This window comes from Leucopleurus acutus, assembly GCF_964270905.1.
Source record: "Leucopleurus acutus genome assembly, chromosome: 11".
NCBI classification, from domain to species: Eukaryota; Metazoa; Chordata; class Mammalia; order Artiodactyla; family Delphinidae; genus Leucopleurus; species Leucopleurus acutus.
In genome coordinates, this window is record NC_139152.1 from 92,376,156 (window position 1) to 92,396,508 (window position 20,353).

At 56.6% G+C, this 20,353-nt stretch overlaps 1 protein-coding gene across 1 annotated transcript in view; it reads right to left on the reverse strand.

The window, feature by feature from the left end:
- Positions 1 to 20,353, reverse strand: part of MYH9 (myosin heavy chain 9) — a 91,859-nt gene that overhangs the window by 19,750 nt on the left and 51,756 nt on the right. The window contains exons 6-19 of the mRNA XM_082849444.1: positions 16,438 to 16,530; positions 15,882 to 15,945; positions 15,222 to 15,320; positions 14,681 to 14,824; positions 13,846 to 13,941; positions 12,942 to 13,060; positions 11,004 to 11,156; positions 9,830 to 10,003; positions 8,980 to 9,153; positions 6,549 to 6,663; positions 3,847 to 4,040; positions 3,376 to 3,497; positions 2,531 to 2,600; positions 558 to 718 (exon numbers count right to left, since the gene is read on the reverse strand). Coding sequence (XP_082705570.1) covers positions 558 to 718; positions 2,531 to 2,600; positions 3,376 to 3,497; positions 3,847 to 4,040; positions 6,549 to 6,663; positions 8,980 to 9,153; positions 9,830 to 10,003; positions 11,004 to 11,156; positions 12,942 to 13,060; positions 13,846 to 13,941; positions 14,681 to 14,824; positions 15,222 to 15,320; positions 15,882 to 15,945; positions 16,438 to 16,530 — 1,778 coding nt within the window. The remainder of the gene's footprint in view (positions 1 to 557; positions 719 to 2,530; positions 2,601 to 3,375; positions 3,498 to 3,846; positions 4,041 to 6,548; positions 6,664 to 8,979; positions 9,154 to 9,829; positions 10,004 to 11,003; positions 11,157 to 12,941; positions 13,061 to 13,845; positions 13,942 to 14,680; positions 14,825 to 15,221; positions 15,321 to 15,881; positions 15,946 to 16,437; positions 16,531 to 20,353) is intronic.

A 20,353-nucleotide genomic window follows, 5' to 3' on the forward strand; every position in this document is an offset into this window, starting at 1 on the left:
CGATCTTGTGGCTTTGGTTTAGAGGGAGAACGTCCGCAGCTGATGACCTACACAGGTCCATTTGTCCAAACTCCACAAACTCATGCTGCGTCCCCCAGCGCTCAGCTCTCAGGCTGGAACAGACACCCCTGAGCACAGACACGGAGGGCTCAGGGGACAGATGTGCAGCTGCCCCACCCACCTTCCCAGCCCCTGACCCCCACAGGAGCTGCTCGGGACTCAAGGATGGCCTCCTCCTCTGGGAGCACGGCGTCCTCTGGGGACAGCCAGCTCTGGGTGTCATCCTTACGTTAGGGACACAGAAAGGAATAGCGGTGGTAGGAGCTTTCGTGACGAACAAATCCAAGCACAGTCACCCCTCCCACCAGCTCACTTTAAACCTCAGGCAGAAATCCAGGAAGTAGGGGGGCAGGGAAGGCCACGGGGGCCTCCCCGGGCGACACCTGACTGGCACTAGGGCGCCCAGGCCACCGCTTCCTCAGTGTCCTCCGCTACCGGAGAGCTGGGAGGCCCCGAGCGTGGGGCAGGCTGGGTGGGGTGGGCGTCCCAGGACTCACTTTCTGGCCAGGTAGCCCCTGCAGCAGGCCTGGAAGCCGATGATGACGTCCGTGATCTTCAGGTCCCGTTCCTCCTCCAGGTGAGCCAGCACGCCGGCCCGGAAGAAGACCTTGCTCTGGCCGATGCGGTACAGGTTGCTGTCGAGCTCCAGGGCTTTGATCTAGACGGAGGAGAGTTGGCCACTTACCCCTTGCCACCCCTGCGGAGCCCTGGAGCAAGGCCAAGGACGGGGGAGGGGCCTGGAGCCTGGGTCAGGCCTGCTCTGTGGGCAGCCTTCTCCTGGTGCAGGGAAAGCACGGCTGGGGGCACGCTGGGGAGCAGGCAGGTGGGGGCCGGCATGGAGCAGGTAACGAGTCAGACTTGCAGAGAAGCACAGAATCTCGGCCCTGAAGGGACCCTGGACGTCTCCTCTTCCTCCTCTGTGCCACCCCGCACACTGCAGTCACGCTCTACAAATGCCCAGTCAAGTCTCCCTCCGAGCAGAGGTGGCCAAGCATCATTGTTTGGTCCAAGCCCAGCAGAGACTCCAGCTCAGGCCAGGATCAAATACTAACTAGATGACCCTAGGCCTTAACCTCCGTGAGCCCATATTTCCTCAGCTGTAAAATGGGAATAACGGTTTCTTTAATTAAAAGAAAAGTTAACAGACAAAGCAAATAATAGCACCTCCTTTCTAGGAGAGCCGTGGGAGTCAAACAAGAGAACGCACAGAAAGCACCAAGGGTCAAGCGTGTGACCAGTGCCGAACGGGCTTCAGCCGTCATTACCACTACCGGGCTGTTTTGGTACAGGAACCAGGCTCTTTTACTAAGCCCACTGGCAAGGGTCTGTCTGTCCAACTGTCTGCCTGGGAGAGAAGAGATTTAGAACAAGCTCCAAGAGGCAGAGCCTTGAATAGGGTAAGTGGGATCGGGGGGCCTTGGTGTCCACGAACGACCCGGCAGAGGCCCTGTGAAAAGGGAAGCCCAGGGCAGGTGGAGCCACTGAGGGCATCCCCCGGCCACGCGCCCCACCTCCCTCCCGGCATGAAGAGCCCAAGCTGCCCATCTTCCCTGCAGGGCTGGACGGAGGAGACCTGCTTATGCCAGAAGTGGGGACACCCCTCACTGGCCAGCAGCTAACTCAGCCTCCGGAGAAACAGCGGCCCAGACACGAGAGGGAAGCACACCCTCCATCCTTCACGCCTCCTCTCTGCCAGGTGACAAGCATCGGAGAGCAGGGAGCTGTGTCTTCTCCCTCCTTTTCTAGCCCCCATCTCCCTGTCCCTTAATGTGTGGCTTTGCACAGAGCAGGTGTTGAATTTTTCTTCCCTCTTCTCTTTCCTCCCCCACCCCCAAGCCCGGCCTATCCTCTGCTGACTCTTTGGAAAGAACGCGAAGTAAAGCAAGCAGGAGGTGGTGGCTACTGACTCTGGACACGTCAGGCCCAGCGGGACGCCTGCCTGCCAAGCAGAAAAACGACTGAGTGGGTACAGCCTCAGCGCGGCCACTGGGTCACCACAGGGCCTTCATTCGCTATGCGGAATCCAGTGCCCACTGCCCGTCAGGCACTGGTTCAGAGCTGGGGGAAAGAGAGGAAAGGTCCAGAAACTCAGACACCGGCAGCTTTGGGCTGGTCACGGCACCCTGGTGGCAAGCTGCCCCGCCGACCACACTGCATGTGAAGATCGGAGGAGACGTGCACAAGAAAGAACCAGAACGTGCCCAAAAGGAAGAGGCCGTCTCACACCACAGCCTTGCCACGCCACGGCTCTGGCCTCCTCCCTCCCACCTGGCTCCCACACGCTGTCCCGACCCCACCAAGGGCTAAGGGGGCTGCCGTTCAGGGCACCCGGCAGAGTCAGAACTGGCTTGTTGGAGGAACAAGAGAGCACGGTGCCAATGGATGCAAAGGACCCTGTCCAGTCACAGGGGCGCTGGCCACACGGATGCCCAGCAGGCCACAGGCCACCCAACACAGCAGCTCGACTCACCATGAGCACACACGCCTGTTTCCCATCCATGAAGCCCTTAGGAATGGAATTTGGTGTCAGGATCTCGTATCTGAGGAAGAGAAGGACAGCCAGGTCAGGTTAGCCCTCGCTTGGCTTCCATGGGGCCTGGAACATACGTGAGAGATTAGGGTCGTCCCTGTGGTGTAGCAGATGTAGAATTCTTTCCACAGAGTCTCCTAAGGAAAGGGGACATTCGGTGAACCCCGCCCTGCTCTTTCCTTAGGCTAAATGGCACGAGGAAGGCCTGGTGCTTTCCAGAAAGCGAATGGAAACTCATGTCGGGCTGTTTCATTCACTCAAGGGTGAGTTTTGCAGTGGGCTTACTAACTGCTAATCACCCAGCATCCGCGTCTGTAACCCCAGAAGGCCACGCCCACCTCTTCACTGAGATGCGCAGGGAACCACCAATCAACGGGGTGGTCCAAGAAATTAAACTCAGGGCTGCATCAAGACAGCAACTGGCACTAAACACAGTCATTAAGCAAAGAAGCCGGTGTCACTACTGTCCCCCTCTGCACACACAGCAGACTTCCATTTCCATCAAGTTCCTTTAACACCCAAGGTTCCGGCTGTTCCTCCTTTAATTTCTTTTCAGAGCTCCTCTAACTGTAGCAAACAGCGCCAGGCTCCCAAAGTGACTAGGAGTGAAAGCCAATGAGATAACTTTTGTTTCAGAAACAAAACAGAGAAATCCCTCCTCCCGTAGACGGTGGCACAGAGAACCGTGTGAGGAGCCGGCCGGAACTCAACTCAATGTGGACGAGGAAACGGCTCCCCTACCGGAGGCCCCTGCTGGGATGCAGCCGGCCCTGGGCCCTGCTCACCTCTGCCGGAACTCCTGGAAGACCACGCGGTTGGGGAAGCCCTGGCGGCAGATTCGGATGCCCTCGAGAACCCCGTTGCAGCGCAGCTGGTCCAGCACCAGATGGGGGTCCAGCTTGCCAGCCTAGGGAGGAAAATACACGCACCTGCTCTTACTTCTGCGCCCAGGAACTGATGGAGAGAGGGGCAGCCCCCTCTGCATGAAACAGGGCAAAAGCCCCCAAGGGAGTTGGGAGTCGCTGCCGCCCACAGGTTTTGACAGCCCAGTGAATTACGTGATCCAGGTCCGGGAGAGGCAGAAACACAGGCTACGAAGGCAGCTTAGCCCCTAAGGGTGCCTGAGCCACCCCGCCGGGGAACTTAACCGAGGCCACTGTGTGCGGCGGGGGACAGAGCTTCTGCACAGGGAGACAGACAAGAGTGGAGTGGCCCGCATGTGTGCCCGCCCGCACCACGCCCCCGAGGGGCCGCACCTTCTTCTCGTGGTTGGGGATGATGCAGCGGACGAAGTTGGGGTTGGTGTTCCTCAGCGTGGCCATGAGCTTGACCAGCTGCTCCTTGTACAGCTGTCCCACCGTGCGGAACATGCCCTTGCGTGTCTTGAAGGCCCCTGGCAGCGCCGTCTCCGACATGCCGGCCACCTGGTCCAGGCCGATGATGCGGTCCACTGCAGAGAGCACACAGAAGCACTTGAGTACCCGGCGGTCCAGGTGAGGGCGGAGGGGTGGGAAAGACAGACTGACAATCTGGACAGAAAGAGAGGAGACTACGGAACAGCAGACTGTTTCTACTTGGAGTCTACACAGCAGGCTAAGGTCATCTCCAAATGTTGAGCGAAGGTGGCCTCGTGAACAAGAAGCAGAAAGCAGGAAGCACTCTTTGGAAAGGGTGCAGAGCCACTGAGGGGAGCAGCGCACCCGGGAAGGCTAACTCCACATCCACGGCGCTTATCTCAGCCACGCTGGAAAGCTCCTAACCCAGAGACACGACAGAGCTAACACTGGGAGATTAGGATTGACGTTTATACACTACCATGTGTAAAACAGATAGCTAGTGGGAACCTGGAAGCACAGGAAGTTCAGCTCAGTGCTCTGTGACGACCTAGATGGGGGGGCTGTGTGTGTGTTGAGGGGGGAGGATGGGGGTGGGAGGGAGGACATATAGGTGTACATATAGCTAATTCACTTCATTGTACAGCAGAAACTAACACAACATTGTAAAGCAATTATACTCCAAAACAAAACAAAACAAAACAAAACAGAATCCCCTTTCACACTAGCTGCGATTCAGATAAGTTGACAGGAGCCGTGTAGCCTTTTGGTGAGTGCCGTGATGGCTGGTAAATAACAACCCTTTGCTATGAGAATAACTAAAAAAAACCAGACCTAATAACGCATTTTGGAGCGGCGAGCCAAGCTCGGCCACTTGCCTGGCTCTGAGGAGGTGTTCAACTTGACCTACAGGGATCCTGCAGTCCTCGGATCCCAGATGAAATGAAAAACTCAGCACCCTGAATTCACGTTGACCTTTACCCGAGAGCACTGCGCTAGGAGTCAGAAGGCAGGAGCTCTAAAGCGACTCTGCCGTCGCCTGCAGGACTCTGGACGAGTCCCTCTCTGTCTGCAGCGGCCCCACGCAGGGCTCTCTACATCAGGGACCTAGCGCGGCAGGAATGGTGTCGGAGCAGAGAGTTCCAGACAACCACTTCTGCCAGCGACGACCCCTTCTCCCTCTCGTCTCCCCTGGTCTCCAAGCTCAGGGGTCTTTATCATCTAAGCCCACCCTCCAAGGAAGACGCCCTCATCACCGTGGCTCCCACCCAGAACAATGAAATGAACTGCTTCCTCCCAGGCGAAAACAAAACAACGAACAAACCCAACCTAAGGGGCCGGCGATTTGAGGCCAGTCTTAAGCAAGAGCCAATGTTACATGTGAAAGCTTCCACTGCTGGCTGCAAAAGTTAAGAATTCTGTGACAAAGCCGGTTTCCTATTCCTCTGTGGCCAGATCTCTTAATTTTTTGAAGGCAACACAAAGGACTGTTGCTCAAGAGGGAAGCCGGGAGTGAGGATGGACCCGATGAACCCCCTCAGTTAAAACGGGAGGCATCTGGACCTCATGCAGCCACCGCAGGGCCCCTCTGGCCACCAAAGGTGTCCTGGGAGTGGGTGGCTTGTGACGGCCACTCAGGTTGCCCAGTGTGAGGTCAAACACGCCCCGTAACAACTCGCCGTTTCATGTAAGTGTGCCCTGCCCCCGGAAGGCCTGGCCTGGGAGGAGCAGGTGACTGCTGCGTACACACACAGGTGCACGCACGCACAGACACACGAACGTGTAACAGCAGTGCGCACAGCACCTCGTGCTGAGACACGGCAGCCATCCAATCAATGAGACGCCGCCTTCACGGGCGGGAGTTCTGAAGGGGATATAGATTGTAAAATGATTGTTTTCCTTTTAAGATCTAACAAGAAGTGTCAATACCAAAACACGGCCCTGATGTGCCTGGTTTCCCACTGGAGGCCTGGAGGCAATGGGGAGGGGGAAGGGGCCTCCCCACAAGCCCGGGGCCGAGACCAGGGAAGGGGCACAGTCAGGCAGCAGCAGCCACGGCAGAGAAAGCTGAGCAGAAGCGCTCGTCACGCAGCCCCGGGTACACCACACACGGACGGACGCACGCCGCAACGGGCAGCCAGTCACCTGGTTCTAGGAGGAGGAGGGTAGGAAAGCGCTGATAGAAATGGGCTCTCTGGGTGCTCTGCGTCTCTGCAACAGAGAGGTTAAAGCAAAACCCAGGCAGAAGGGAGGAGAGACCAGCAGAGACAAGGAAAAGAACGACTTCCGGAGCTACCAGCTACCGGGGAGAGGCAGGGAGGCAGTAAGGAGTGGGACGGGAACCCGGGCGCCGGGCCATCACGCAACTCCCCTGCGCTAGAAAGGGCTTGTCTGTGGCCGCGGAGCCCAGGGAAGCCTCTGCCCAAGAGCAAGTGGCTGCGCAGCATGTTCAAGGATGCTCGGGGCTCAAGGACAGGGTGACCGTAAGGGTCGGAGGAGCCCAGGCTCCCGGGTGCTAAGCGGCCACAAACCCACCGGTCCACGTCCTGGGCTCGGCCCGCTGCCGTGGAGGGAAGAGGCCCAGCCGGGGGCACCGGGAGGCGGGGTGAGGGCCAAGGGCGTACCATCCTTCCACAGCTCCGAGACGAACTTGTCAGAGGACTGGTGCAGCAGCGTGGCGATGTTGTCGTTCAGCGGGTCCATATTCTTCATCAGCCACTCGTCAGCTTTGTAATCCACCTGCAAGATGGGACCCCAGGTCACGGGCTGCTTGGGGGACTTCGGCGCGCGCAGCCTCTCCGATGACCAGCCAACCCCACAGGCGGAAACATTAAAAACTGTGAACCCTCGGCCCGGCATCTGCATCCCCAAGGAGGAAATGATGAGTGGCCAGGGCGGAGGCCTCCATGGGGTGTTCTCTGCGGAATCACGCAGAAAGCAAAAAATTTAAGCCACGCGAACCCCAAGCAAACGGTTATAGTTACACCACGGAATGTTCTGTTTTTAATTTTTTTAAGGTAACGTGAACATAAAGAAAAAATCCTGAAAGGACGTTAACCAAAATGTGGTAATATTTCTTTTTAGTAACAGGCAAGTAAGTTTTACTTTTTCTTTGTCATTTCAGGATACCCAGGTTTTCCTGGATATGCGTTATTCTTATCTTTTTTTCTGTTTTAATTAATTTATTTTAGTTTTGGCTGAGTTGGGTCTTTGTTGCTGCGCGCGGGCTTTCTCTAGTTGCGGCGCACCAGCTTCTCATTGCGGTGGCTTCTCTTGTTGCGGAGCACGGGCTCTAGGCACGCGGGCTTCAGTAGTTGCAGCACGTGGGCTCAGTAGTTGTGGCTCCCGGGCTCAGTAGTTGTGGCGCACGGGCTTAGCTGCTCCGCAGCATGTGGGATATTCCCAGACCAGGGCTCGAACCCGTGTTCCCTGCATTGGCAGGCGGATTCTTAACCACTGTGCCACCAGGGAAGCCCCCTATTCTTATCTTTTTTGAAATATGTCCTTAATAACAAGAGTGGTACAACATTATATATTCTAACAATACAAACAGAGCGGGAAGCTGCTGCAACCCCCGTCCTAAACCACACAGCAGTAACCGCCGCTCTCAGCCTGTGGTCCCCTCCTGGCCCCTTTCGACAGGTTTCCGCACACGCACTGCTATTGATGACAAGGTACAGGATGGTGGCTTCTTTCTCCCTAGGGGCAGAGTTACCTCCTGGGAGATGACAAACCCTGGAGCTGAGTGTCTCGGCCATCTGTCCCCCGGGCACAGGCAGCATCCTTGTCCTTTTAGCTGCTGTGGTGCAGCCCAGGCGAGGATGCACACGGTCAGTCTCACCGTTCAGGCCCCTCGTGGGCTTTTGCGTGTACCCAGTTTCCGCATCACAGACAACAGTGCAACAAAAGCCCTCCTACATTTCTAACAGGGGTGGAAGTGGAAATGGGGCTTTAGGCGCCATTACCGTAGGTAACGAGAAAACAGAGGTTTTTTAAACAGGGAGTTTGTGGGAATTCCCTGGTGGTCCAGTGGTTAGGACTCGGCACTTTCGCTGCTGTGGGCCCGGGTTCGATCCCTGGTTGGTGAATTAAGATCCTGCAAGCCGCACGGCACAGCCCCCCAAAATAAATAAATCTCATCACACACCCGAGTGTAACCAATAGTTAGATACTCCATGCAAGCAACACAATTTGCTGAGAAAACCCAGCTTTAGTCTAAGCACGGACCTCTGCAGACTCAGGACATCCCTGTTCAGTTAGGTTCAAGCCCCAGGAACAAGTCAGCTGGAGGATGTGTTCCAGCTGGTGTGAAGGCAGCTCTGCCACTTACTGGCCGGTGGCCTTGGCAATAACAAAGCCATCATCTGTGGGTGTGTCTCACCCAGAGGACTGTGCCACCCCCATGTGGCAGATGTTCTGGGATGTCTGGAGACATTTCTGGTTTGGCAAGTAGGGAGGGTGCTGCTGACCTCTGGTGGGGAGAAGCCAGAGACGCTGCTAAACGTCCTACATCACACAGGACGGGCCCCGACCACAGACTGACCCGGCCCCCGAGTGGGCAGTGTGGAGGCTGAGAGGCCCTGCCCCAGAGCACCGACCGCCGACTCTGGGCTCACAAGCTCCTTTAATCCCTGTTACCCAGTTCAGTGGTGGTCACCCCCACTTTCCATGTGACTCAACCAAGGCTCAGAGAAGTGAGGGAACCAGCCCAAAGTCACACAGGGGCAGAGCTCTAACACAGACTCCACGGCCTGCGCCGTTAGCACAAATCTCATTTCCGCGCCTGGAAAATGCACCTAATGATAACACACAACAGGACACCAGCCTGAGCACCTCACAGGATTGCTGCAAGCTTCTAACAAAACGGAACACGCAATGGTGCTTGGCGAGGTGGGGGAGTCCCGTGAATGCTGAAGGCACCAGGCACATTATCGGACGAGTCCCGGGACAAGGATACTGCGCCCCGCCCCACACCTCGGGGTTCCCGGTCTTAGAATCGCCTCTAAGTCTCCTACGCAGGTCCGGCCGACACCTTCCTGTGCGTGTGCGCCTCACCTTGCCAGCATAGTGGATGATGCAGAAATCAGCTTTGTCCTTCAGCTGCTTGGGCTTCTGGAACTTGGGGTGGGTGCCCTGCTCCTGCACCACCTTCTCCACGAAACTCTTGTCCGTGGCTTTGGGGAACCAGCACTCCTCGTCCAGCAGGGCCAGGATGCCTGGGGGGCCTGCCTGGAGGAAGCACAGCATCGCACGGGTGAGCTCGACCTGGAAACCCACCCATTCCTGCCCTTGTAAGATGCCAAAGCCCAGAATCTCTCCAGAAGGTAGGCAGTGCTTCCCCGCAGGGAGGAAAAAAAAACAGAAGAAGAAGAAGAAGAGGAAGCAGCACTGCCGAAAGCACTCAATTTAAGACTCTAGCTCAAGAGAAACTTCTGGGGTCTAGGCTACAGCTGCATCAGAAGGGTTCTCCAATGAGTGCACTGGAAATCCCTTGGCGGGCTTGATGGGCCAAGCAGACCCCCGGCCCACGTCCAGAGGCTGCCCCCAGCAGATGCCCCGTTCCCTGAGTCCCTCCGCATCCCCTCCCCTGCCCTCCATATCCACACAGCTACATGGTGACAGGTGACATTTAGGACAAGCCCCCCGAGGAGGAGGAAGCACCCCAGAGCCCCCAAAGCCTTCCGTACACTGAGTTTATAGAACAAGAGAGCAGACTCGGACATCGTGGGGACTGGCTGACAGGCCTGGGAGCCACATGGGTTCCTGCTTGTTAGAAAATGCAACTGATGAAAAAAAAACTCATCGCAAAAGCAAATTGTTTCATGTCAGAATTCTGGGTAGCTCCAGCCTCGGAAGGGCAGAGCGAAGAGGGCGGGGGTGAAGCCCCCCCAGGTGTGGCTCTTACTGGCTTCTCGATGAGGTCGATGCAGGGCTGCAGGTCGAGGCCGAAGTCGATGAAGTTCCACTCGATGCCCTCGCGCTGGTACTCCTCCTGCTCCAGGATGAACATGGTGTGGTTGAAGAGCTGCTGCAGCTTCTCGTTGGTGTAGTTGATGCACAGCTGCTCGAAGGAGTTCAGCTGCAAGAGGGAGACAGGGTCACAGACGTGCCACCCTCCCGCTACACGGCCTGCAAGTCCCTTGGCAAGAACCTCCTGGGGCCCACAGACCTCGCCAGCAGCCTGGTGAAGTCCCTTATCTCAGGATAAAGTTTTTAAACGCATAAAATGGATTCTAAAAGAAAGAAGTTATGTTGAAATGTAATTATCAAAATATTGTGACAGGAATACACGGTGCTCCTTCATTAAAAAGCACAAGCCACGGGCTTAATAACTTCCAGAATTTTGAAGGAGACGAACGTAACTGATATTATATCTCTTCAATGACTGCTGTGACGTGAAAACGTCTGATTGCTAGTGGTGACACATCCAACCACTGTTAATGCCAACTGAGGTCTGCACACTCTGCTCAAGCCACAATTCAAAACACTGCATCATTTCAATGAAAAGTTAGTAAAAATAAAGAGGTGATTTTTTTTCCCCCACCCACGTTCATGGTTCCTCTGAAATCTGCCATGGACCCCAGGTTAAGAACCTCTGCTGATCTACTTTATCAGGTTTTCCTACCTGAAGTCTTTATGGGCAGGGACCATATCATGTCACAACGCTCATAATATTTGAGAATAAACAATAAACCAACAGAAAGTCCCTGTCCCTGAGGCCTCCTGGAACCCCATCCAGGAGGTATCATTCTTGCCAGCATTTCTGGTTGGCAAAGGGCATCTTTTCTTTTTGTTTTAAGTTTTGAATTTTATTTTATTTATTTTTTTTATACAGCAGGTTCTTATTAGTTATCCACTTTATACATATTAGTGTATATAAGTCAATCCCAATCTCCCAATTCACCCCACAGGGCATCTTGTTTATGCTAAAAATACACCCAACCGGTGTCTTGTGTCTCCACACAAGCAAGGAGGTGGCCAGCTCGCATTGCTGTGGGGCTATGGGAGAAAGGATCCCAGTCCCAGGCGAAGGCAGCCCAGAGGCTCAGGAGGCGGGAGGGGTAAAGGGAGAAGCTCACATCGAAGATCTCGAAGCCGGCGATGTCCAGGATCCCGATGAATGAGGCGCCCTGCCTCTTGGTCTTGTCCAGAGCCTTGTTGATGCGCAGGACCAGCCAGCGGAACATGCGCTCGTAGGTGGCCTTGGCCAAGGCCTCAATGGCAAAGTCAGCCTGGTGGGGGGGACACCCGGGGGGGCGGGGAGTCAGATACAGGAAGCCTTTAAGTCCTCATTCCCTCTGCCCCAATAATGTCCCCTGTGGACCGCCCCCCCCCCCACCAAGAGAAACAGCCCTAAGGATGGAAAAAAAGCTTCATGCACAAACACGTTCACTGTGGTGTTGTCTACAATGAAGGAAGCTGCAGTAACCTAAATATCCAACAATACAGGCAGAGTGAACTTAGACATCTGCAAAGACCTTTTTAAAATAAATGGAGATGAACTGAAGTATCTACAGAAGAAATGACAAGATGTCCGAGATTTGCTTCAAGTTACACAGTTAGGGGTGCAGGGCGACCAGATGAACCAGGAACCAAGCTTGGCCTTGAGTCAGTGACTCCTGAAGACGCCTGTGTGATGGGCAAATGGGCTCCCTGTGCTATTCTCCACTTTACTGTGCAAATGTTCAAGAAGTTCCGTAATGAAAAGCCAAGGTGACAACTACGTTTAAAAAGGAAAAAAAGGGGGCTTCCCTGGTGGCACAGTGGTTACGAATCCGCCTGCCAATGCAGGGGACACGGGTTTGAGCCCTGGTCCGGGAAGATCCTATACACCACGGAGCAACTAAGCCTGTGCGCCACAACTACTGAGCCTGTGCTCTACGGCCCGTGAGCCACAACTACTGAAGCCCGCGTAGCTAGAGCCAGTGCTCTGCAACAAGAGAAGCCACCGCAATGAGAAGCCCGCGCACGAAACGAAGAGTAGCCCCCGCTCGCCGCATCTAGAGAAAGCCCGCGCACGGCAATGAAGACCCAATGCAGCCAAAAAATAAATAAATAAGTAAATTAAAAAAAAAAAAAGAGTAGTTTAAAAAAAAAGAAAGAAGGAAAAGGCCTTGCAGGAAGGAAAAAGCTGCCCAGTAAGCATCACTGGGTAGGACTGGGGCAATTTTTTTCCATCTCTAGACTCCTTTGATTTTTCTGAATCTTAAGTGTTCATGTAGTATTTTCATAATGGAAAAATTAAGCTTCTTTAATTATCAGGGAAATGAACAGTTGCTCATAATCATGCCCGCTGCCTTCTGAAAACAGCTTTGGAGGGAGGGCTTTGCCCAGAACCAGCTGTCAGCCACCAGCGAGAGGCCCAGTGGACGGCACCCTTTGGAAAAAGAACTCAGCAACGTGAATTCAAAGTAATTTTGAGAGACGGGAGGAGCAGCGGCCTAAAACCACCCAGTGCCAGGGCCGTGAGAGAAACTAGAAACCACCCACAGAGGCCCTGCGGGCAGGGACTCGGGTCCTGGGCGGCGGGCACGTGCGAGCAGCACAGACCCCTGCCCGGCTCTCGCCACGTGCGGCAGGACAGCACGTGGGGGACAGACAGCCCTGAGGCCTGGGCTCCAAGAATGGCGGGTGCCGCCGCCCCGGCACCGGGATGAGTTGTGCTACAGGAACGCTCTGGGCTTGCCTCGCTTTATCCTGGAACAGGATACCCCTGCATCCTCGCCCACCCATCAGCTCAACATTGACTCCAGGGAACAGGCACACGGCAGCCCAGAGCTCCCACAGAGGGCGGCGCTTCCTAGGCGGGGGCCTTGGCCATGTTCCTGGACCCTGGGCCCAGCTTCCTTGTGCTCTCAGTGGGGGTAACACCACCTGCTCTCCGAGGTGCTGTGAGGACCCAGTGAGGAACCCAGGTGACAGTACCGAACACCGAGGATGCTGCAGCGCAGGCCTCAACCTGGCCACTGCAGCAGCCCTTGACAAGGAGGCGGCCCGACCCCAGCCCGAGGGCTTACCTGCTCCTTCGTCTGAGCCTTCTGGACGTAATCCCGTCCCACCTTGATGCGAGGGGTGAGGATTCCTCTGGTGAAATCGGTCACGTTGATACCCAACAGGTGGGACACTTTTTGGGCAGCTGACGATTTTCAAAGGGTAAGGAGGGAAGGGGCAAAAGGCTTGAATTAAACCCAAGAGAACGGGTCCCTCTGCTCACCCTGGGAAAGTTGTGGCTACTGGGCGATCGTTACCGGACCACCAGCCCGGGCCCCGGCCCTTCCCCCACGGCACACGGAACAGCCAGCTCTCCCCTCGGACAGGCCGGCGGCACGGGTCCTAACCGGGGGCCTGGCGTCCGTACCTCCGCACACCCCTGGCCATGTCCTGAGTGTGAAAGAGGGTCCTACCCACAAACAGGACTGACTTGAGGCAGCGCTGCCCCAGACACAGGGGACGGAACAGGGCAATCCACACGCGCGTGGGTTAAATTTTTTCAAGAGCCCCTAAGAAGCGCATGTGAAGGCTAACGTAACGAGTCTCCTGCAACGACCCAAGGGACGAGCAGTGACCGAGGAGCTGGGGTGACGACACTGCTTCACGTCCTCGCGAGTTCACGTGCAAGGCAAGTGACAGCAGAATGACTGTTTTACAGAGACAACCGGTCTGGTCTCAGAACAAATGAGGGGAAATGCTGGGCCATTGGATCATGGGTTTTCGAACTCATTCTGATGCTTACTCTGTGAAGCAGCAGCAGGGTCGTGTTCATGTGTGTTTCACAAAAAATACAGAGTGACAGGCAGCCACAAACACACACGCAACAGAAAAGACAGGAGTGTGTGCAATTTCTCCAAGACTCTTTCTCCTAAGCCAGTGCAAGCCCAGGCACCTGCCCCTCTACCTCAGGTGAGGGGCCCACGTGGTCACCTGTGTTGTCGGGCATGGATGCCTGGTCGGTGTTACGCTCCTTCTTGAAGACGATGTTGCCGAGCTGGAGGACCCCCGAGATGACCCGCAGCAAGCCTTCAGGTGCAATCGAAGGCAGGTCAGAACCAGGCGGGGGGTGGAATAAGCCCCTGAGTGGGGTGTCTGCCCCCAGAGGCCCTCAGGCAAGACGAGCCACGTGGGGGGCGCCAGGCCTCGGCCTAAAGCATGTCTCCAGGGCCCCTGGCTGACCTCAGCTTAGATACAAGCTCTGTTAACATTCCCAACATCTCCAAGTCCGGACCAAGGATGCGCCTCTACCCAGGGGCACGTGGTCTATTTTTATAAAGTTTTATTGGGACACAGCCACACCCATCCATTCACATGCTATCTGTGGAGCAAAGGTGACTGACCCTAACGCTAGAGAATGGAAGTCCCCCAATCTTCCTAAAATAAAGCCTTCAGGCCCTCCTCACCCTCCCTCTAGAGAAACGAGAAGACACAGGCAAGCTGCACACTGTGTTCACTCTGAGCTTCGCCAGCGCGGAGACCCCAGCCAAGCCCCTTCCACGCTCGCCCTGGACAAAGCAGGACTAGCCCACTTTTAGCAAAGGGCAAGAACACGAGTGGTGGACCCAGACCCTGGGCACTTAGTAGCCTGTCCTCTGTTCCCCTATGTCCCCAGGCAATACGACCGGGAAGAAATAATCCTGAGCCTCAAATCTGAGGGACCGTCTACCACACACTCAGGGCCCTCCTCCCGGCCGTTACAGACTCCCTAAGGGCCAGCGCCAGCAGGAAGTGCTCCCCAGGCTGCCCCGGGAGGAGCGGCCCTCACCCATCTGCTCCTCCTCTGGGATGCCCATAATCCGCATGGCCTCCATGGTCTCCTGGAACATGTCCTTGTCCTGCTGCCCGGGGATGGTGACGTGCCCGTTGGACAGGAAGCGGTATTTGTTGTACGGCTCCAGCAGGAGATCAGCTGTGGGGGGCAGAGGGCAAGGTTTCGTCAAGGTCAGGAGGTGCTGGAACCAGAGGCTCCAGTCAAAGGTGTGGGAGACCGGGGAGCGCCCTGAAATACCCCAGAAACCGCGGAGTGGCTGGAAAGGCCGACTCTCCCCAGCGTGTGAGATGGGCACGCACGTAGACCCCCCCCCCCCCGCCTGAGAGCACTGGGGCCCCGAGGTCCGCAGCTGCACAGGGACCTGCCAGGCTTTCCTCTGGCGTGGTCGGAAACAGAGGCCAAGCCGTCAGCCGGCCCAGGGGCGGAAGTCACGCCCCTCTGGCCCACCCAAAGGCCGAGATTTCATTTCCTAACTGCAGTGTGTGGCCCGACAGCAGGGGGAGCCCCCGTGTCAGGCTGTGGGCCCACCACTCACTCTTGAGATGCTCCCCAGCCCCAGACAGCAGGTAGTAGAAGATGTGGAAGGTCCGCTCTTCCTTGGCTTGGCGGATGGCACGAGATTTCTCCAGGAGGTCTTTGCAAACGTTAAGGAATCGTGCTCGCTGGAGAGGAGGCAGCCAGCCCTCCACATGCCCCCAGCCCTGTCCAAAGCCACGGAACTTCACCAGCAGAAAGTGGCAGAACAAAACAAAGGCCAACTACCTTGGCCCTACCCTCCACGGGTGTAGCCTGTGCGAACAGCAGCCCTCACACTTGGGAGCCTTATCTGTTTAAAGGGCCCCCTTCTCACAAGAGAACAGAGCTCAGAACACTCTCACCAGCACAGGCTATAACACCAGGGAGAAATAAAGTAGCGTCCACCCAATTCCACTCTCTGGGACCCACACTGGATGATCTTCCATGGTTCCATCCCATTCTAAGCTGAACTTTTTCCCGCCCGTAAAGAGAAGCCTGAGCTCTGAGCTGAGTTCTCAATGAGCTTAATCCTGGTCCTCTTCCGGGCGGCACAGACAAGGTGTCATAACAGGCCCGGAGAGGGGAAACTGCTGGAATCAGGAAGCAGCTTCTTCTCCATCAAGGTCACACCTCTCCCCCCCAGACCCAGAACACTTGTTACAATTAACCACAAGGATACAAGTCTCAATGTTGGCTCCCACAATGTAGCCATTGACATCAAAGTTGATGCGAATGAACTTGCCCTAAGGAAAGACGGATGAAGAGATCAGAGGCCCCATCCACCAGTCCCATCTCCAGTGGTACAGCCTGGAGGCAGAAAGCCAAGAGACCGAGCCTGTGTCCCCGGCCAGGGGCCCTGCACCCCAACTGCATGGGTGCTCGGGACTCAGAAGGGCCACACGGCTAAGCCTGAGCCGGGCCCAGCTCCAGCGGTGCCCAAGTTCCGCCACAGAGGGGAAGAGGGGAGGAGGGAAGAAGTTATCTGGAGGTGTTCCTCCTGCCTGGTCTGGCCCTGCGTTCTAACTGGCTGCCGGTTACAGCAGGACAAGCAGGGCACCGGCAGGGACTCCCCACTGCCTCGCTGGCTTCACCACCTGAGCCGAGCAGGCTCCTTACACAGGTGCGTGACCCAGCCTCCTGCACGCGACAGGCCGGGAAGCGCCAAGTCCGACCCTCCTCCGCGTCTGGGGCGCGAGCGGCCGGGGGGGAAGGCGCCCGTGAGCGCCGGCACTCACAAATCGAGAGGAGTTGTCGTTCTTGACGGTCTTGGCGTTCCCGAAGGCCTCCAGGATGGGGTTGGCCTGCAGCAGCTGTCGCTCCAGCTCGCCCTGGAAAGGAACCCAGAGGGGCAGTGAGGGCCAGGCAGCGGCGTGGGCTGGCAGACCTGCCCCACCAGGTGGAGGGGAGGTGGCAGAGCTGTGTCCACACATCCGACCTGCCAGGGACTGGGGCTTCCGGATGGGCTCTGGCCACACCGGTCTTGGCAGTCCCCGTGTCACTCCTGAGTGACCTTCCCGCCAGGCATCTGGAAACCCTGCTTGGTTTGAACTTACTTCCCTGGGCTAACCGACCAGGGATCGAAAAGGAAAGCGGGTGGCTCACCCAGCTAGCTCTGGGGACCTGGCCCAGTGGCCTGGATCAACCCTGGAGGATGCGTCGCGAAGTAGCACGTGAGCCAAAAAGAGACATGAAGGCACCATTCCTTCCCCTGGACAGTTTCCTTCCCAGGTATGCTGGCCTCCCTCTGTCCTCCTTGCCTCTAATCCCCACCTGACAGACCACAAAAAAATTTTTTTTTCCCACAGGACAAGGAGAGAGGGAACCAGATCCACAGAAGACACCAGCTCGTCTCGTCCGTGTCCGAATAAACTCTGCATTCCTCTTGCTGGTCCCCTGTCCTCCACTCCCCCCGCCCTGAAACCTGCTCCCAGCAGGTCAGGCATCTGAGCATGGCATCAACAGGGCCCACGTTGCGCTCTGAATTACTCATCAATAAACCCTACTTGGGGTCTCATGACACCTGGTGGTTGACAACATGCCCCCTTATTTATGCCTTCTTAACCCTGGATCCTCACGATACTGAGGGTAGGAAAGACAGAATAGCCCCATTTCAGAGAAGAGAAGACAGAGGTTGAGGGAGGGGGAATGATTTGCCCAAGGTCATCCAGCCATCAACCAGCAAAGTAGGTCATCGAATTCAAGGTTTCTTCCTCACACCTGTCAGTCACTGCCCTGTCTCCCCTGCATCCCCGGCCCCACCTGGGGGCTCTACCCTGTCAGGTGGGCAGGCCTTTCATCCTGCCAGCAGGCCAGGTAATAACTAACACTGCCTGCGGAAAATACGGCTCTTGTTCACCTTCATAGCCGGGCACCCTCTAGGGAGAGAGGACATCACGCAAGGGCCAGGTGCGGTTTTATATTTATCAGCGGGGCTGGAGTCAAGCCAGGACTCTCCGGAAATAAAGGCTGCCTGTAATTTGTGACGAAGAGCAGAACGGGTAGTAGCCGGGGCTCCCGGGAGAGCCGTGAACTACAGCCTCCCAGGCACACCTGCCGCACACGAGACCTGTCGGCAGAGCACCCAGGATGCTCTGGGGTCGGACCGAGCCCACCAGAGACCAGAAGGGGCCCCGGCAGACACTCCTCTTCCCACAGCCAGCCCCGGTCAGGGCTCCTCCCAGGGCTGGGGAGTCTTGTTTTCGGACCGCACAGATTAAGTGGAGGAGGGTCAGTGGAGCCACAGGCAGGCTCTACGGGAGTGCTTGGCACCAGCGGTCATAGGACACTGGGCCTCCATCCCCCGGGCTCAGGCGGGCCTGGGAAGGCGGCCAAGGCAGCCCATGGAGCCAGATTTGGATGAGCTCTGCTCACCCACCCGCTACAACATCCTCTCAAAGCACAGGCCAGGCTGCCAAGCTGGCCGAGCCACTCCCGTTCCCGCAGTCAGATGGGAGCTTGGCCCCTACCGGAGCCTGCCGCCAGCCTGGACGCAGAGCTAAGGCCTCTGTCGGGGACACGGGCTGCTACCGTGGAACGTGGGACCACCAGGCCAACCCAGGAGCGACGACCTCGGATTCCCAAGCCGAGCTCCCTGCTGACAATGGTGGCGGCCAACCTATGGGTTTCTCTTCATTGAGAACAGAAGAGACCCTTATTTTTCAATGAAATCCACATACTGTGAAATTACAAGGTAGGCAGTGCGTGCTCATGAGGTTTGGAATTACCCACACGGTTCCCGAAGGGCTTCACTGGGTGGAGTTTCTGCCCGGGGCTCTAACTAGCACACAGAAAACAGAGCGAGGAAGAGGAAGAGCGTGAAAGGCCACTGTTCAGCCTCTGGAAGCCCACCTGGAGAGTCCCTTCACCAAGCTCTGCTTTGCCAACCTGCCGTCTGGCCAAAGCCCGGTCCCCCACAAGGTAAGGTGTGGGGTGTCCCAACGGGCAGTCTTGGGATGAGCACCTGGGTCACGGCGGGGCGCGCACGCCCCCAGAGTATGCTGCGACAGGCCCAGAACACAAGGGCGCAGACCAAGTTCAAGAGTGTCGCGTGGCCCAGCTGTGTGTGGGAAATCCCTTCACAGCTTCAGGCAAGGAAATCAACCACACTGGTCAATGGCCTTCACAACTGAGGGCCTGAGCGGTCACGGGAAGCCAGGGGCAGCCTATTCGATCGCTCGAGTTGAACTTGGAGCCGGAGACAGGGTGCCCGCCACACAAAGTGACCTGAGAAAGGGGACGTGACAAGTGTGCCCCTGCATGTCACAGCCCTCACCTGCCGTCCTGAGTGCTGGGGGCCTGCCTTCCCCCCTGCAGCTGGAGCAGCCCACGACGGAAGGCGCGTGGAGCCCTGCTCTCTAACTGTGGTACCGCCTCCCATCCCGCAGGGCAGGGACTCCAAGGCCACCCTCCAGAGATCCAGGCACATACTAGGCATTCAATGAATAGTTGGGAAATGGATTTTACTGCAAATCCAGAGATGGAAAACCACAGCTAGAGAACTCCTAACCTCACAGCCCTGTTTTAAAAATAGGTCCCCTAAAAAGAATGGAAAATGGGGGAGGGAGGTGGGTAGAGAGAGGGAGCAAAAGAAAACTTGATTCGTTTCTAAATATAACTCTTGGAGAAAGATTCAGAATGCCTTGCGAAGTTGGACACATGAAAAGTTACTTTTGGTTCGATTCCAGAAGACTGTGCTCTAGGACATTCTGCAGGACACACCCCAGATCCCCATGCAAAGAGACACACACCACTACTTACTTATACAGGCTGCACACGGCGCCCCAGGAAGGGGGGGGGGGCACCCAGATGGCACAGTTCCCCCTGATGGCTTGAGGGGACACCATTGGCACTTAGATTTCACAGGGAAGTTTAAGAGTGTGTGCTTGAGAGAAAGAGAGCACCACACGGGCATGCTTCCGACTGACCACACCTCACTCTGGGGAAGCCTTGTGCGCGGCCTTCCCAGCACTGCTTCGGGCTGGCACTGTGGTGGCAGGCGGGAGCCACCCATCTCCATCTGGTCCAGAACACTGAGCGTGTGAGGGTCCAGGAGGGCAGATGACCACTCCGCTGTGCCTCGGTCAGGGTTCTGCACGGGGCCTTCCGTGCCGTGTGCCCGTGGGAACTCTGGGCCTGACCGGAGCATCTGAGAACAGCTGGGCGGTGAGGCCTGTCCCCATTCTGCAGGAACTGTCATTTCAGAGTGCACGCGAGGTCACCGTGTGTCACAACCCAGCCCCTCCTCCCAAGACAGTCAGTGAGCCGAGCCTACAAGAAGAGGTCTAGACGCAGAGAGTGACAATGGTGTGGGGTGAAAAGCTGCTTAGGAAAAAAAATCATAATTCAAGGGCACACGATGGACAGAACACGCATTCCTGGTGTAGAACGTGCAGTAAACGTGCAGCTCACCTAGCGAGGACACTGCTGGGTTCGACCACAATCCACCAAGAGGGAGAGGGGAAAAAAAGGGAAGTGAGATGTCTTTCCAGCTGCCCGTTCTCTCTTCGCTGGGGGCTGTCCACCCAGAGGCACTTCAACAGCAGGCAACAGAAGCAGGGGTTCCAGTGCAGGCCTGCCCGAGATCCTGCACGTCTCCATCAACTTGAGAGCCAAGTTTCGGAACCTCTCTTCCGACCTCAGAGGTGGGGGCCA